At 46.4% G+C, this 18,514-nt stretch overlaps 1 protein-coding gene across 4 annotated transcripts in view; it reads right to left on the reverse strand.

The window, feature by feature from the left end:
• Tenm2 (teneurin transmembrane protein 2) overlaps positions 1 to 18,514 on the reverse strand; it is an 884,372-nt gene that overhangs the window by 28,089 nt on the left and 837,769 nt on the right. For all 4 annotated transcript variants that reach the window (XM_076855696.2, XM_076855695.2, XM_076855694.2 and 1 more), the window contains 6 exons: positions 17,658 to 17,801; positions 16,991 to 17,240; positions 10,664 to 10,684; positions 7,542 to 7,774; positions 6,161 to 6,315; positions 4,136 to 5,010 (listed from right to left, as the gene is read on the reverse strand). In XM_076855696.2, coding sequence (XP_076711811.1) covers positions 4,136 to 5,010; positions 6,161 to 6,315; positions 7,542 to 7,774; positions 10,664 to 10,684; positions 16,991 to 17,240; positions 17,658 to 17,801 — 1,678 coding nt within the window. The remainder of the gene's footprint in view (positions 1 to 4,135; positions 5,011 to 6,160; positions 6,316 to 7,541; positions 7,775 to 10,663; positions 10,685 to 16,990; positions 17,241 to 17,657; positions 17,802 to 18,514) is intronic.

The following is an 18,514-nucleotide window of genomic DNA, read 5'->3' on the forward strand; positions in this document are numbered from 1 at the left end:
TGGACGACTCTTTGTTTTTTCACGTGTTCCTATATTTTAGGAACTATTTGTAATCATTATGATTGAGTTTAATGCTTTATAAGCAGAAAAAACTTTTGCAAATAAACCACAAACAATTCCAAGTGTCTGGATTTGGGGTGTGTCACACAGTAAAGCTCATCAGTAATGGAGAGCAGAGGCGCGTCACCTCCAGCAAGTCGTAGGACAGTGAGGAGGTCATCATCCGGGACCCAGGCCAGGGCTTTCATTCCACCCCCCTGTAGTTCTGGGACACACACAATGTACTGCCCATTGCACCTCCATAGAGGGGACCAGGACAGCAAGAGTTTCTACTTTGGGGAAGCAGAGCACTGGGTAGGAACCTGAATCTTGGGGCAGACAAAGCACGTTTTCATTAAGTAGCAACAGGGCTCAGCTCCCTGCAGCTCTGCTCACTCCCTCCGTGGAGTGTCTACAGATTCAGGTCTCTTGCAAATCACTCTGCACCCAGGAGTGAGGATCTCCAAGTTCAAGCAATTGGATCCCAATGGTACCTAGAGTAGCTTTGCACAGTGTGGGGCTGGACATGGCCTTGGACTCATTTAGTCAAAAGATATTCATAAAGTACCTATTCTGGGCCATGCATTTTCAAAAATACTAAGGTCATGACTAGGAATAAACAGACAAAGTCCACGCACTCATGCTAGAGGAGAAGGCAAAACAAAGCAAGGCTTCTCCTCCCCAGTCTGGGAATTGAGCAGGCATGGCAGGATGCCCATGTGTCTCCTCCATTCCTACTCGACTCTCCAAAAGCCACTTCCAAGCCCAAAGAGCAGTAGAGAGCAAGGTAACTGCCAAAGGGGTATGTCGTAGCTGTGTGTGTTGCAAAACCAGCTCATTCTATAAAATAACCCCTGAACCCCACTCCATGGGAAGTCCACATCCATCCTTCCCCCTGACACCTGCTCCTTCCCCACTGCTTCACTGGGAGAAGGAGCTGAACCTGATGGACTGGAGAGCTCTTTCCTGTCTCTCTTTTCTGGAGGGCCTGTCCTTAAGGGAGATCTGTTCTCCGCCCCTCTGGGCCCTCATTTTGCTAAGGCAGAGTCTGCTCCTGCAGGGACGGGAGGCCCAGCAGTACTGAGGGCCAGGGAGCAAGAGGATTCATTCAAAGTGGGGAATTAAGAAGACCTAGTGTACAGGCTGCTTTCTTCAGTTCTGCTTTTCCAAAGTAGGTCTCTGTTTGTCTGGCTCCTGTATCCACTATGTAGGTGGCTGTTGGGAACCTGAGGGATGGGACGGAGATGGAAGAGTACTTAATGATGTTCCTCGAATCCCAATAGCACCTATTGTCTGTTGAACTTGGGTATGCCAAGTACGATGTGTATTATCCCAGTGGATTATCATGGCATCCGTGTGTCGCTGGCATTATTATCCCCATTGGCAGAGGAGGACACGGAGGTTCAGAGAGGTTGGGTCACTTGGCGAAGGTCAATCAGGGAATATTTGGCAGAACTGGCACCTATACCATTGTCTTCCTGGTGTCAAGGTCCAGGGGCTTTTGCAGAAGACTGTGAAAACCTGTATTCTCTCAGGAACATCGCGTAACCCGGCTACTTCTTCTATCAGGACCTAATGTCTTGCATCTGGAGAAATCTGAATTCCAAGGTTGGAGTTCCCTGGAACTTTCTGGGACTGGCTGATCATAAAATGAGGCCAGAATGATTCATTAATGTTATTTCCCCTGACTCCTCCCCCTGCTCTGAGTCCCTAATGGGATGGCCTTATTGGGAACATCTTTCCCTAAATCCTAGAACAATTTTCATCTGGAGTTGGAAGGTGGAACTCCAAATTCTACTCAGAGCCTTGTTGTAGAACAGTGGTGGGTCACGGAAAGAGCACTGGACATAGAGATCCGCTGACCTCTCGTGTGGCCTTGGGAGAGTAGAGTCACTTCTCTGAGACTCAGCTTCCTTTTATTTAAAATGGGGAGAATCAAACTTATCCACTGAGGGTCACTGTAACAGCTGAGCTGATAAACAGCTTCTCTGCCCATCAAGTTCTACGCAGAGAGAATGTTCTGCTGCTCTAGTCCCCTATGGAAAGGTTTGTACCCTGCCTCATGGAACACAGTGGGAAGAGAGGAATCCACCTGCTGAAGTCCTCACAGAAGGACAGACTGTTTTCTGGCAGCCCTATAGCCTTTGTGGTTTTCTCTCCTCTGCTCACCCCTTTCTGAAGTTTTGGTTAAGGTGATGCAATGCTGGTCCCCATCTCCCACCTCCATGAGGAAGTGGAGTTTGATGTATGATTTTTAAACTGCCAATTTGCTGGCCATGTATCAAAAGTGCTATAAAACCCAAAAGAATTCGCTATTTTTTTTTTTTTTAGAATGGCTAAGAGATATTTGAAACTCCATATTTGAAACTCCACAATGCACAATCTGGGATCACTAGATTTACCCACATTATGAGGAAAAAAAACAAAGCAAAACCCCAGCTTATCAAATTAAGGAGGAGAGAAAAAATTATTCATGAACAAATATTTAAAAAAGATTTATGGCTGGGTGTGGTGGTGCATGCCTGTAATCCCTGCAGTTTGGGAAGCTGAGGCAGGAGGATCACAATTTGGAAGCCAGCCTCAGTAATTTAGCAAGATCCTAAACAACTTGGTAAGACCCTGTCTCAAAATAAAAAGTAAATAAAAATAGCCGAGAATGTGGTTCAGTGTTGAAGTGCCTCTGGGTTCAATCCCCATTACAAAAAAAAAATAGGAATCATGTCTACATGTTTTCACTGAGCTAGAGACTCTTGCTGTAAAATACCTTCCCTCTAAGAGCCCACTTGTGTGGACCCACTAAAACCAGAGCCAAGGCTTTACTACAGTCCCGGAGTCAGGCCTAATTGGGTTTGGCCTCCCTGAGAGGGCCATTTCTTTCTCATTCGGGAGCCCCAAATAATGATTTCTAAATGCAACAGGTCTTTCTGCAAAACTACCACAAAGGAAGGCACAAATCCAAGAGGTGTATGGGTTTAAGCCTAGCTTTAATCTACTTGGGGGTGATTGCTAAAGGTGGCACTCAGATGGAATGTCAGAGGAGGAGGTGTTCTGGGGAAGTGTGATCAAGTCCAGTGCCTGGAAGAATATGAGGAGGCTTCAGAAGCCTGAGGAAGGTTGCTTTGCCCCAAGAAGCGGCTTGACCCAGGGAAAGCAATTCTGCAATGCACTAAATTTCCAGCAGGTGGCAACAGCTTCCTTTTACATTTCCCTAAGCCCTTTGGCACACAAACAGGAAGTGAACATTCCTAGATTTAGGTGTGATTGACAATGAGGTCTTCTTTCCTCTCTCTTGCCCCATTCCCCATTCTCTCTTGCGCCAACTTACTAAATTCTCAGCTAGCAGCAACATCTGGAACAAGCAAGCACTCTGAATACATAAGGTTAGCATGCTCCTTTCCCAAGGACATCAGATACTTGCAAATTCCATTCCAGCCACAGTCAGTGACTGGGGAGTCTTAGCAGCTTCCGCCAGCGCTCCATTGGTTAATACCTGCGGGAGCTTGACCGAGAGCTGCTGCAGGAGCTAGGGAAAACAGCTTTTTGGCAAAACAAACGGCAGGACTATTAAGTATGAGATAATTGTTAGGGGAAATATGACCGGCTCTCGCATCTTTTAATATACCTAGCACTTTATCTGTATTGATCCGCTCCTGCTAAAGAGGAAATTCAGAGTTTATCTACCTGTCTGTGCAATCAAGTGTGTTGCTGGACCTATTGGCAAATTACAGGAGCCCCACTGGGATCTTGCCTTTTAGGTTCTAATTTCCGCACCCATAGCAAACATGAATAATCAGCAAAGTTAATCAGCACTTTATCTCCCAGGGGCTGTGCGTGTCCAATATCCTGAAATTTGAACGGCAGGCAGACAACAGGAATTCCCAAGGCTAGTAGGTAGGATGTTCAATATCAGAGACCCAATAGAGCAAATCATTTAAGAGTCAGGGAGAGGGACACGAATATCTTGAGGCCACAAGAAATCATTAAAGTCAGGAAGACAATGTGACTAAGCAATTTTAAAAACAACATGAATGGCTGACATTGAGGCCAGCCTGGCCCGGGTAAGCGCTCTTTGGAGACACATCACAAACCCACTTACTCATAGAAGATCGTCCATCCCGTTTCATCACTCTTGGTGGCCAGGAGCCCAGTGTTCCCATCATAGGTCATGAGGCCAAGCTCCAGGTTTTGTGTGGACACGACTTTGAGGCCTCCGTTGGTGCCCACAGTGAGGGTGATGATCTGATTGTCCGGCATGAGCAGGTGGCGGGGCGTGCCACTGCTATCCCGACGGATCTTTAGGGAATTTCCATTATTGTCAATCAACTCGGTGACGTCATTGTCAGCGCTGTAGGTGAAGTTGTATAGGTACTCCCCGGTCACCAGGCTCACAGTGTACTGGTGGATCCCATCTGCATTGAAGACGTACAGCTCCTGCTCTCCAGGAGAGGCGGCCTCGTACTGGTTGAAGGCATTGAGAACGGGTTTGTTCTTGCTGACCGCCCTGATCCGAATGTTGCCCAGGTCTGCAATGTAGATGGTGCCATCTGGAGCCACAGCTAAGGACGATGGGGAATTCAGGATGGCATCAGTGGCATAGGCATCGTCTCCGGAGTAGCAGATGCAATTGACGTCGTTTTTGCAGTCGCAGTCTGAGGCTGCCCCGGCTAAGAGGCAGATCTCCCCGTTGGTGGTTACCTGGCGCAGACGGTTAATTTTCTTCTCATCCGTCTCAGTGATGTAGAGGACCCCTGTGTGAGAGATGGCGATGGCGCTGGCTGACTCCAGAGCAGAGTGAATGGCGAGTTTGCTGAGCGAGTAGTCGATGCCGGGAACCTGGCAGTGCATGGGGCGACCCGCGATGATGCTCACTTGGTGGTTCTCAGTGATTCGGAGGATGACGTTGTTCTCTAGAACATACAGGGAATTGTCCATGGGGTTGACCGCAAGGTCTGTTGGCCACTCCAGGCGAACCTGTGGAGGACATGGTATCGTGTTCAAGAACAGCCTGTGATGTGGCCAGCATTTGAGTGTGGGCACTTACATTGGCTTTATGCAGATTTTAACTTTTTACTAACAAACTGTCCTAGAAGTGCTCTTCATTGAACTAGCTTCCCATTGCCCATGCTGATGTGTAGCAACTGTGCAATAAACAGCAACTGCGCAATAAACCTCCTGTCCCATCTGCCCACTGGCTTTACCTAGGATGCTTAACAGCTCCAGATAACTAACCAGGGTCCAAGCTATAATATACGGTTACACAGGTAGTTCACGGCACAAGGGGTCAGCACAATCCTGAATACACTCGGCTCACTAAGCCAGTAGCCTGAGAAGGGCGTGCTTATTTGGAGGAGGCATGTGGCTTGAAAGGTGGCCCTGACCTAAGAGCTGACAAAGCACAGGCCAGCTAGCAAGCTACAACTTTGAGTGTTTGCCTGGGGGAAAAAAAATGAACCAAATCAAACACATTCCTTCTCTGTGGAATTCGAAATAAAAATCTCAGTAGCAAGTTGTCAGTTTGTTGTGGAATTTGAGCTGAAATTTATGAGGTTGACCAAGGGTTGAAAAGACGCTTACAGGAAGGGTGAACGTATATTCCAGGTTGTTTGAGAACAAATGCCATACATTCGAGGGAGCCTCTGCTCTCTGGCACGATAAGAGCCCTGACTAAAGGCACACTTTGGGGACTACTACAGAAGACTCTGCTCCAATCACTACTGCACGGAGAAAAGGTTTACATGGCGAGAATTCGATCACTTCCAATTAACAGGAAGTTCTGATTGACATATAACACCACACTGTACAGTCTCAAACCTGCAATAATGATGGAGAAGACGGGTAATTACCCAGCGACTCCTACCCTGTAATCTGCCACGGCTAGAGTGTGTCACCAACTCGACTCTTCTGAGCAGAATTTTCCTCTGTCTGACGCTTTCTCCTCTCCCAGTCTTAGCTGTTCCCCTGCATCTTGCTGTCTAGTTCCCCTCGGGGCTCCTCCAAACAAATCTATACCAGTATCTGTTGCCCTCCCACTCCTCTTCCAACTCAAACAGGAATCCGGTGAGACCTTTCGGTCAAGAACTAGGAGGAGCTTAGTGATGAGAAGTAAAAGAGAGTGTCCTACCTGGGCGACGTCCATGCTGGAGTCACAGCTCAGTGGCCGGACAGCAGTGAGGTCGTTGGAGCCCAGCAGGGTGGAGATGATTCCATTCTGGTCAACCTTTCGGATCATGGTGGCATCAACGAAGTACATGAGCCCATTCTTGTCCACTGCAATACCTTCAAAAGACAAGCGGTGGGAATGTGTCTGTTGGAAAGGAGTGTGGTTTGTGGGGTGCAGGTGGGGGCTGCCCTGCTGGGTCCTCTCTGTTTGGACCAGGGACCTCACTGGAATGGATCAGCCCACTCAGAGCAGTGATTCTCAGCCTTTTAAAGGCAAGACCCTTTCTCATGGGCACTGTGCTGAGATGTGCATAGTACCCACCCGGGGTGCTCACTGTAGCCCTGCCCATTTTCCCTCCAGCTGAAGACAACACCTTAGGCTGCACATGGACCAGGGCTGCAGATGTATGAATGAGGAAATGATCCTGCATCTGTTCTCTTTAGAAAAGAAGTTATTTCCAAAGTTCATTCCTCTAAAAATTATTGATAGTAAATTACTCAAATACCCTTCACAACCGATTGCAATTCTGAGGCTGAGAAACAATGATTCTTACAGTCAGAAACTTCCAATTCAAAAATGTAACCTCCAGGAAGAATTCCCAATTAAGCCGTGACTCCAATCAGCGCTCCGGCGCCCCGGGGGACACCCAACCCTAGCATTCCCCTGTCGAAGCAGGGCTGATAAGGCACAGACGGCAGCTTCTATTTCTTTTGCATTTTTATTTCAGCGCCCCAGTACAAGCCTTGGCATTCCTAATCCATGCTGCAGGCTGCTTTTACAGTAGCTAAAAAACGCTAATAGGAATTAGACCCTTGGATGATTGCTCCTTAACCTAAAGCACCGTCAGTCCTTTAAAAAACAGAGCCCCATTCATTCCAAGAATTGCCCCATCCTGAACCCCTGGACATTATGCCCATTCTTAATCGCTACCATTTTTTTTTTGGTATTTACAGCTGGACAGGCCACTGTATTTCAGACTTTATATACATTATTGTCCAAAGGAAAGTCGGGGAGTGGTTGGAGGTCCCCGCGGGGCTTTGTTCTGGCTCTGGTCCCTAAAGCTGGCACTCTGGCGCTCTGTGACTAGCCGTGATCAGAAATTTCGAGGTGCAGTCTACCCCACTTTCCATTTGCAGCCTATGTGGGTGATAAAGTTTACTCAAATAAATAAATATAAAAAAATCATAATCGCCCATCCCTACACCAAAGCCATCTATCAGGGTTAAATTATCCCAGGGAGAGCTGTGTTTAGGCTGCTGGAAGCTGTTCAGCTCCAGTAAGGGGAACGTGAGGCGGGCAGCAGGCTCTGTCTGGGCGGAGGGCTCCCTTGCGCAGCCTTTACCTCGAGGGCTCATCAGGGTTGCGTCCACAGCCTTCCCTCCGTCCCCGCAGCGGGCTTCATCGAAGGGCAAACATTGTTCTCCAGTCCCTGCCACGACTTCCGAATTCCCAGCCAGGTCTTTGGCTCCACTTAGAGACTTGACGCGGTAGATTCTGCGACTGTTGGTGTCAGAGACGTAGAGCGAGCCGGACACAGGGTCCACGGCCAAGTAGTACTTGTGTGCTGGGTTGTTGCTTTGGAAGAAGCACAAAGAAAAATGAGGAAGGGGCTGTGCAGCTGGCCTTCTGGATCAAAGAGATGCCAAAAACACTAGCCACGCCCTCACCTTCTCTAGCATCTTTCCACTTTAGTGAACTGGAAGGAATCTAACACCGTGACTGAGCGCTGGCATTGGCATGGTTCTGAGCTCCTTCTAGTTAGACTTCACCCCTCACACTACGGTGGGCTTCCTGGATTGTCCTCATACTGAAAGACTGCAGCTGATAGGAAAGACCCCACTCCAGGCCTGGGTTTGTGAGCAGCTAGTTATTCAAGGCGACCACCTGTGTGTCAGCCTCTTCTAGATCCCCACGAGGGCTTAGCATCGTCTCAAGTGAAACTGAGGAACAAAGCTGCCTGATGATGCCCCCTTTTTACTCTATGCTTCCTCAGTGACTTCAAGGTACTAGATCATGAATAGTGAGGCAACCTAAGAGTTTTCTTAACTTTGTTATGAGAAGCTCCCTGGAGCCATCTCCAATCTGAGGATCTCAGATCTTTTCATTGTTCCTGGGTAAAGGCACAAATCAAGAAGGCATTTAGTGGGAAGAGATGTGAGCCTCTTGCAATCACATCCAGAGTCTGCATTGCTGAGGGGGGGAGATGCAGTTTTTCAATCGCGGGTAACTTTGAGGTCACAGGTATGAACCCAGAACCACCAGGGCCCTAAGGGGCAGTTGGAGATGAATAATTTTGTGTGTGTGAAGTGTATAGGTAAGTGTAGGTTTCAGAAACCTGGACAACTTCTCTGCCATGCACCTAGCTAACCAGTACAGAGAAACACTATGTTGGCTCATAATCAAGACACAGGAAATTCAGAACTCAACTTGTATTCAGCTGGTGACCTTAGGTAAGTCTTTTGGTTGCACTGGGTGCTCGCCTCCTTACTTGGGAAATGAAGAAATCAAACTGAATCATTGCTAATGTTTCTTCTGACTCAAAACCTACCAGTTCTTCCCTTTGCAGTATCGGTCACTCATGGAGGCTGGTATGCTATTTCTATACTGGCTATTCAAATCACATCTCCAGGAGTCGAGCAGGGATTGCTCCTCTGCCCCAGTGCAGGGGAACAGCTTTTAGGGCCACTTGCCAATCAAGAGCATGGTCTGTTCTTCCTGGTATTAATTATACTTGGTGCAATAGGAGCAGAGGGGCTGGGCGAGGTGAAGGGAAGGTGAGGGTGATGATAGTATTGGATGCATTTGTCCTGTAGACATTAGCTGGGAAATTACCAATTAAAACACTACCATTTGGGTTCTTTCCCGAATTAAGGAAAAAAAAAAAGATCTAGGGAGCTATTTTTAGGAACAATTTGTGAGTCGAGACCATCTTTAATTCCAGCTTCTCCTCAGGTTGCTATTAAGACACATAATTGAACTAGAAGTCAAGGTCTTTCTAAAATTCCAGCCTAGACAATAGTTGGAAAGAGTAGGCTAGGTGGGTTCCTCTCCTCTCCTCTCCTTCCCTCCTCCTATTTCTTCCTCCTCTTCTCTCTCTCTTTTTTTGGTTAAGTCATTAGAGAATATCCATACATGCAAAACAAATTAGGGCAGAAAGGGAAAACTTTGTGCCGAGTTTTAATTAGATGCTGCACTCTTATGAACACACGGTAGCCGGCACCATCAACAGAAAGAGGCAGGCACTGCACATCTGTGCCTATCTACGAGCAAGACAATTAATTTTGACTTTCTAGGGAGCCAGATTTGAGGAGGCTTTTCCAGATCTCCAGCATAAGAGTGGGCAGCTGGGGGCGTGGGGTGAATGCCTGCTCAGGAAACTGTGGCTCCACATGGCCTCACATTCGTTCCAACCACAGTGCTCCCAAAGAGGCTCAGGTCAGATGGGCAGTGCTGCTTCCACAATCTGTGGCTTAAGATCAGTGCAACATGCAAGGGGTGCTCTAACCAGCCAATTTGGGGCACCAGAGAATAAGAAGGCAGAGGACTCCTCCTAGCCATGGCCTTTCCACTGACTGTGATGACCTCATACAATTGGACTTGCTTCTTTTTCTAATTTTCTTCCAATATCATAAAGATGCCCCTTTACATTACATGACCCGGACTGAAAAGAACAGTAGCAATATAAATTGCTCTGTTTGGTCTCCTCTTCCAAATAAAAATAAGGTCATTTTTCTTCAAGAACACTCTTGCTATATCCATCTCGGTGCAATGCTTGCGTACATACACAGATGTGTGTGTGTTGTGTATTTTGTATGTGAACTCTTCCAGTATAGTTTTAAATGATGACCTTGGATCAATGGAATGACAGAGGTCATTTAGATAAAAAGTACTTGGTCTACACCCTTCATACCACTCAAAAGTGATTTAACTCCATGAAAATTCTCAATGCATCTGACTGTTGGATTCTTTCTGACCAGCAGATTGGCAATTAACTTGTGTGTGTGTGTGTTTTTTTTAAATGACCATAAATCCAGGGGAAAAAAAAATCATTAATGAGTTGAAAATGAGTTTTTGACCCGTTTCCAGTTCATTAAAGCTTTTGTGAACCCAGTCCAGCATTTACAAAAGCCAGAAGTTTGCCTCAACTGTTTAGCCCAATTACGGACCGTGCTGAGCAGTCGGGATAAAAGTTCACTGAGGGTTCATTATCTTGCACTTACATCTCCCGGAAATTCTAATTACTGTCAGCTTATTTGGTTGCTTTTTGACTGCATTTCATAATTGCTAAAGCTTATCATATCCACAACACACAATTAGCGCATAAAAAAGTTACTATATTTGGTACATAAAAATATACAACATTACACAAGAAGCACGAAACAAAAAATAAAAAAAAATTAAAAGCAAACACAAGGAAGCAAACGAACCATATCAAATTATATGGGAAAGAGTTCTTCGTCTTACCTATGTTTAAACTCTTTATTTCTTTATAGAAAGAAAACAGAAGGAAAAAAGAACAAACAGTTAGCTGAGGAATTGATGATAAAGCAAACATAACATTTTTTGTTTCTTATATAAAGGTCCCCCCCACCAGAAGGCAGTCTTTTTCATTTTTTTTTTTTTTTTTTTTTTTTTTACCTCTAACTGACAGCTCCTAGCTCAATTACTTGAGAAGAACCCCCAATTTTGTTCTTCTCCAGGCCATTGGAAAATCCGGACCAGAATGCCTGGATTTCCTGACAGGCAATGTGGCTGTCATGTGACACAGGCAGCAACAGGTGAAACAGGACTTCTGGCTAATGAAGGGATGGCAGGTAGGTTACAGCTGGGGTGACACCTATTGTTGCAGTAATGGTTCCTGCAAGTGTGGTGGTGCAAGGATTCTGACCCCAAGTTCAAAGTCAGCTGCAAAGAACACTGTGATTCATTTGCAATGTCTTTCCTGGGTATGGAGGGAGCAGGTCACATCTGTACCACTCGTTTGTCATTGGTGTATTACAGGGTCAATGGTACCTAAGAAAGCGCCCCATTCACACCCGACTGCAGCTGAGCCAAGGCTCTGTTGAATGTGAAAGGCAGAACCATTTCCCATCTCTGCTCTCGGCCTCCTTCCTCCCAGTATCCCACTTGCATGTGTGAGACCCCAAACGTGCCTTCTTTCTCACAGTAACAACCAATACTGCCACTACGGTCATAATGAAATTCATAGGCTCCAACCTCCTCTTGGGATCGGAGCCAAAGACTCCATTTACCATTCATTTTTGAAGAACTAGGAAAAGTTTTGTTGCTTTTTCTTTAAAGAACAAAAACTACATTTCTATTTCAACAGGAAACTGACTGAAAACTAACACCAGGGAGAGGAGGAGTCAGGAAAGCTGCTCCCCATTCCTGAGGCTTCCGGGTCAAGGTGGAGGAGCCCCTGACCCTTCGTTCCCTTCCAGCGAAGGGAAAAGGTTTCGGGGGAGGTACATGGAGAGTTCAATGCCCTGATTCCTCTTTAGGTGCAGCCCGGGCCTCTGCCGGGGGCCATCATTAGTGGTGGGTTTGCACAGGGATTACATTTTTATATTTTATTCTAACGTGTTAGTTTTTGCTAAAAAAAAAAGTTAATTAAATGATGCTGATAACTCCTGAGCTCTGACTGACATAGTGCAATTTAAGATTCATTCTGCAAAGCCTGGTGTGTCAGGGTGGCAGCCGGGAATTCTCGCGTCTATTTTATATTGCTTAATGAAAGTGAAATGTTATCTGCCACCAGTGGTAGACATATTTGGCTCTTAATTATTGAAATATCAATTCCACTTTTTTTTTTTAGTCAAGATTTTGTGAAAAGACTGGATGGGATTTGGGTTTGCAGACCTGACCTACTTCTTTCCCGAGAACATCTGCTTTAAGTTGATTAATATAGTATCTATGTTGGGGGAAGGACAAAGGAAGGGGTATGGGATCAAGTCCCTGGAGAGCAGAGAGTCCGAATGATCACATGGATATGAGCTTTGGATACAGGATGAAGTCACTGCTACTCTGGTCCAGGGTCATTAACAGGTTGGGTGCTTAGCAGGCGACACACCAAAATTACAGCATCTTTGAGTCAGCCTATGTAGATGAGTACAGATGCCCTACTTACAGGGGACAGGCCTTGGCTCTGTGTGCAGTCTCAATAGCACAAATACACCCTTTAGATGTACCCTCTGAGGACAAAGTGGTGTCTCTGATTTAAGAATTGAGATGGATCATGTCTGCTCATGGCAGAGTCCCAATGACCCCCTTTGCCAAGCCTGCGGGGTCTCTCCTTGCCATCTCAGCCTGTCTCACAAAGCTGTCATCACACTGTCCTGTGATTTATGTTTGTGTGCTTGTCTTCCTCACTTCTTTGTGAACAGGATGGGACTTACTCATTTCTGTGTTGCAGATACTTAGCAGAGAGTCCAGGAGAGAGTAAGGGGCTGGGGAAGCTTGGATTGCAAATGCTTTAACCTTTAGTGCAGGACAAACCCTGCCTGGGACTAGCTCTGAACCTTGGAGTTCTGCTCAGGACAGAGTTATAATTAGCTGAGACTCTTGTTGCTTGAGTAGGGTAGATCTGGACAGGCCAAAGGCTTTTTTTTTTTTTTTTGGTAGTGGTGGTGTTCCAATTCAAGGGAGTTTGAGTTGGGGTACTTTGGTTTAGCTTTAGAAGGATGCAATTTAGCATCTAGTTAAATTATTGCTAGTTGTTCTGGTCTAAGAATGGCGTTCAGGAATGCTTCTGCCCTACTGTGTTTACTCCTGCAGCCTCACCCAGTGTAGAATTCTGATACCACAAGGACATCAATGACGCAATGGTCAGTGAGCATCAATGCAGAGAGTATTTCGATTATTCACTGCCCAAGAAAACTTGAAATGCCCAGGAATGCTATAGAGAAAGCTTCATAGAATTTTCCCCAAAGTTTATAACTTTCACATTACCAATAATCAATGGCCAAGATGAAAGAAAGCTTCCTACTTCATTGATAATCTGGAACAAGTTTTGATCAGCCACACTGGGGGAAAGACTAGAATATCTTTTCATCCTTTCTGCAGATAATGTAATGAAAAAAAAATAACTATCTTATTAAAAGACAATCAAGGAGTAGGGAGCTAAAAATTGTAGGAAAACAAGTCCCATGAACATGTAATAGGTTAAAACAAAAATACGAATTGGTTTGTCTGAATTTTGGGATGTGTGTGCTGATCGCTGTTTTCTAAAAAAACCTTGTCATTTGTTTCATTTTCTCATCCTAAATAACCTTGCTTCTTTTATTTTTAAAAGAAGGAGACCCCAAAACTATATTGGCTTTAGGCACCGAGAAATCTGGGTTGTTGATGATGAGAATCGTGCCCAGTACTATCCAAAACTTTACCATGTCCTGGTGGTTACATTATTCTGGACTGCATGTTTTGTTATCTTTCCCTTCCTGATCCCTAACTTCTCAGCCTGACGGCAGAGCAAACTTGCATCTCTAACTGCAGCCCTCCTAATATTCGGTCCCACCTGGGGAAGCCTGCCCTGGTGCCCAGCTTCTCTCTGGTGACTCTCATGGTCTTTGCCCTCCTTCCTGCACCCCCGCTGTCCCACATCTCAGGTCCCCTCCAGCCTGACACATCTGGCTGGGACAACTCCCTTCTCTGTAGATTTTCCCTAAGGCAGAGAAGCCCTGGCCCCACCCTAACAGCACCATAAGAACGTCAGCAGGGAGAAGGTGTTTCAATGGAAAAAAGCCTATTGAATGTTATAATAGAAATTTATGTTTGAAAAATAAAAAGAATAATTCAAGAATTCCAAACATGAAAGAATAAGTGCGATTCTTAGATTCACAATAAGGGACCACATCAGAAAAAGGTAGAGAAGCACTGTCCCACTTCTTACTTATTTACCTATTTACTGCCTTTTATGGGGGTCCCAGTCCTAAGATGTTCTCAAACTGGGAGACAGACAAGAAGGATTCTTCTATGAGAGAAAGTCACCCGAAGATGTGAGTGATTGGAAAACGTACCTTTCTCCTGAGTCCTTAGGCTTCCTAAGGACCAATTAGGGAGGTTGATAATTAGAGGAATGGAAAGGGACTGCTAAAGGTGGGATTTCAAGACTCTTGGGGAGTGGATGTTGAAAATGTGCTAAATCAAAGCATATAGGTGGTAACCACTTTACCAAGAGAAGGCTCTTTCTACCACCAGAAGTTACCCAGTGTGTAGAGTTCTACCCTCGCATGTTTTATGCAGCTAAAGGAATAGAGGAGGGGTGAGGAGCGCGAGAGAGCATGGAAATGTTTAAACAGAATCCCAATCCTGAGGCTAAGCTCTGGGGTGGGTAAGGGGATGGGGTGGGCACTGAGTCCCCAAATTGAATCATTCAGCTGCCAACTCACAATGGAGACAAGACACAAGCAAGACAGGTCTCTTCCTCCCTCCCCCACCCCTCCCTTTGCTGGTTTCTGTTTTGAAGCGAGGGGATTGACAGCCCTTTGTTTCCAGGTATGTAGTGGGAAGAGGAGAAGAATCAAACCAGTGTTCTTGCAAAAGCTCAACTTCTAATCGGCTCTGGGTTCCTGGCTGATGAAAGAAAGAACAAGTCCAAAGGCAGCGAAAGAAGAAAAAAAAAACCAAACCACACAGCTGCCCAGGGAAATTGAGAGCCACATTCCTTCCAGCTATCCTCCCTGTCACCAGGTGAGTGTGGTGTGGTTTGCTCTGGTTGGGCCACTAGCTTGTCCCTTTGGTACTGTGGCCTCTACAGTTTGAGAGACGTGGAATCAAAGACCAGTTCTGACAAGGAGCAGAAGACTGGTTCTTTAACTCATGCTTCCTGTCTTGAGCACCTAGGGTAGTTTGGGCATGGCATTAAGGGGTGAAGTTGACCAAGATATCTGCGCTATAGAAGGTCACACACCAGGCCTTAAGACTTGGACACAAGTGCATACCTAGGTAGTAAATGGTGTCAACTCTAATGCAAACTCAGAGCATTAAGAGACCCAGAGGAGGGTGAGAATTATTTCTATGAGGGCAATCAGGCTTGATGGAAGAGTGGCCCCTCAATGTGGACCTCATAGGTGGATGTGAAGAGGTAGGTCAGTAGACATGACACTTGGGTTGAGCTGGTAGCACGAGTCAAGGTTTGGAGGTAAGAATGCACCAGGCAGGGGGTGATTTGGCTTTGAGTGGGAAGACCTATGGCAGGACAGGAAGGGCAGATATGGAGGGTAGCAATGCCAGATTAAATCATCCAACCCTTCCTTTCCTGCCTCCTCCACAGAAGGCCTGAAAAGAGGAGGGCTTATCTGGGCTAGAAAATGTAAAACAAATCTTGGGAAGGAGCTCTCCATGGTGAGGTGTGGGCAAGTGTTTTGGGGGGCGTTGTCAGGGATGGCCTGAGGGCTGGCTATGCAGCCTCCTCCACCATGCCTCCCTCTCACTCTGCTCATCTCGTGGATGCTACCACCTCTTCCTCCACTTTGCTGTTTCTCCTATGGTGGCTTTTTGGCTCTCCAGCTCAGCTTGGACTGCAGCCCACCTCTCATGTTCTCTGAGCCCACAATTTCTCCCTTCTGGGCCCTCAGAGACCAGCACAGGCCAGTCCCATTCTCCTAGCTCCATCCCACTCCCTGCTTCGACCTCCAGTAGCCGCTCATTCCAACAAGAAAGCCCTTGTCCATGTGCTTAGGACGTCCCCAAGGTATCAGTGCCCTGGCTACCTCTCTGATCTCCTCCAAGGATGCTCCCCTGAGCTCACCATCACCCAGCCACACTGGACTTCTGTCAACAGTCCCTTCAATACGCCAGGTTATTGGCTGGCAAGAGGGCTTCTACACAACTTCTCTCTGCCCGAAATGCTGTCCCCCAGATCTCCCTATGGCTGACCTTGTTATTTGGGGATCAGACTGAAGGCCACTTAAGATGAGAGGCTCCTCTGGCTCCTATATCCCATTCAGCCTCCTAATTCCCCTGACCCCACCATGTCCTAGATCTTACACTAGTAGATTTATCTTAAAGCATGTAGTAATACTTGAAATCATTATTTAAAATTTGTCTGAATTGATTTTTTTCCTGAGGCTCCTGAGTGGACTCCAAATGTAACAGCTGGGACTTTACTCCCCTCTGTGTTTTCCCCTATTCTCATGGCTCCTGGTGTACACAGACCCATTTCCTCCCTCTATTTTATAGCTCTTCCTTGAGGTGGAGGGTCTGGAACCAAGTATCCTGGGAAGAGCATATTTTCATGGGCTTTTTTGAGGGGTGGGGTGTCAGTATTTTCCCAGCACAGAGGAGTCTATATACTTCAGGCTTAGTAGGAAGCAATGACCAGAAGGAAATCTACCAAGGGAAGAAAGTTACCTAGCAAGCCTTGATGAAATTGTGCTACCTCCTATCCTCACGAATGTGCAGACATCTGGAGAATTTACAGAGAACTCAAGGACTGAGGCACTCGATAGAAATTTCTGAACTAGCAAATGAACATTAGTGGTTCTCAGGCTTCAGTGTGCATCGGAATCTTCTACAGAACTTCACAAAAATAAAAGACACCTTGGTCCTTTACCCTGTGTCCTCTGGTTATACCCTGGGTGGTAAGTCAGCTGTTGACAGTAGTTATCAAATCTGTGTATGGTGTGTCTTAGATACACCAAGCATTTCCCCAAATCCTTAGTTCATTCTAGGCCTAGATGTTGGAGCACATGGACTTTATATTCTATGGAGAACCCAAGTGCAGCCGCCATTCACCCAGAGACACTCGGGGACAGTCGGGAGCACAAGAAGTTTGCCTGTGGGTTTATTTACCGTAACTCCAGGATGCTGGTCACGTTTCGAGAGGGAAAGATGCGCCGGATGTAATTGAAGTCGCCCACGTAGAGACTCCCATCGATCCCCACAGCCAGGGCCACGGGGGCCAGCAGTTTGTTGCCTTCTGCAAGGCCGTTACAGCTGGGACAGGAAATGCTCCGCCGGCGACCATTGCCCATGATGCTGGTGATGATGGCGGGCTGCTGGGTCAGGAACTGGTTCTCCCCAGTGCCTTTGTGTAGGATTCCTGGGGAGGGGAGGTAAAGTGGAGTGGTCACCACAGCTTTCTGGGGAGGCCACTCGAACTGGCCTACTAAGGGTGAAGGGAAGTGACAGGAGAAGAGAAAAATTAGGAAACCTCTCCTTTGGTAGTTCTTCCGTGTCTTCATGGGGATGAGAGAACTTCCGTGGGAGGAGAATCCCCCCAATGCTATGGTACGGCGTAAGAGAATGTTCGTAGGGACAACTGAAGGAGTCTGAGGTACAAACCATCCCAATGTTATTGACATTTAAAAGGAGAAAGTAAGGAAACCTATGACCTCTTTTTGGCACCTGAAAAGTGGCGGAGGGGAGGAGAAGAGCTCTCCCTGAAATGTCAAGGTTGGCGAGAATGTTCCAGAAAAGACACAAGGCTATAGGTGGGGTAGGAGATGAGCTCACATACCACTCTTTACGTTGAGGATGTGGTGCTTGTCCAGGGACCAGCCACCGAGATTGGAAGGGTCCAGCTCAAATCCCTGGAGGAGGGCTGTCCTCTTCTCCCAGAGGATTAGACTGGGGCAGGTCTCATATTCGAAGCCCACAGACACTGCAGGACAAAGGGTGGGCAGAGTGGGAGAAAAGAGAGTCCATTTGATTACTCCAGAGCTCCCCAGTAAAAAAAAAAAAAAAAAAAAAAAAAGGAGCACCTGTTCATGAGATACAGACTCTGTCCCCAAAACTCACTCTGAGGCAGGCTGATTGCTTTTGTCTTTGTGATTCTATTAAATTCAGATTTCGAGTTGAAACTTGACCTTGAAACTTTACACAGTTGTACTCTGTGGGGAGGGAAAGACCTCTGCAATGAACAACTGGCTTTCAAAAATGACCCCAGTGATGTGGGATGGAAGAGAGGAATCTTTAAAACCCTGGTGCTGAATGAAGCTCCTTGGGAGACGGGTAGGAGACTGTCTCTCGGCTGATGTCGGGGGAATATATGTGTTATATCTATTGCTATTTATTTTTGGCCCCTAGGACAAAGGCCTTTGGAAGCATAGTGGCTCATCGATATGGAGACTCTAGGGGCAACAGCTTGTGGACGCTGAGGCACTTTGTACAGCAGTGCCTCTTTTGTACCTGTGGGTTCTGTATGTGTGGATTCAATGAACCACGGGCCAAAAACGGTTTTTAAAAATTGTGTCTGTACTGAACATGTACAGAATTTTTTCTTGTCATTATTCCCCAAACAATACAGTCTAATAATTATTTGCATGGCATGTATATCATATTAGGTACTATAAGTAATCTGGCAGTGATTTAACA

Source organism: Callospermophilus lateralis, chromosome 5 (genome assembly GCF_048772815.1).
Source record: "Callospermophilus lateralis isolate mCalLat2 chromosome 5, mCalLat2.hap1, whole genome shotgun sequence".
Lineage (NCBI taxonomy): Eukaryota > Metazoa > Chordata > Mammalia > Rodentia > Sciuridae > Callospermophilus > Callospermophilus lateralis.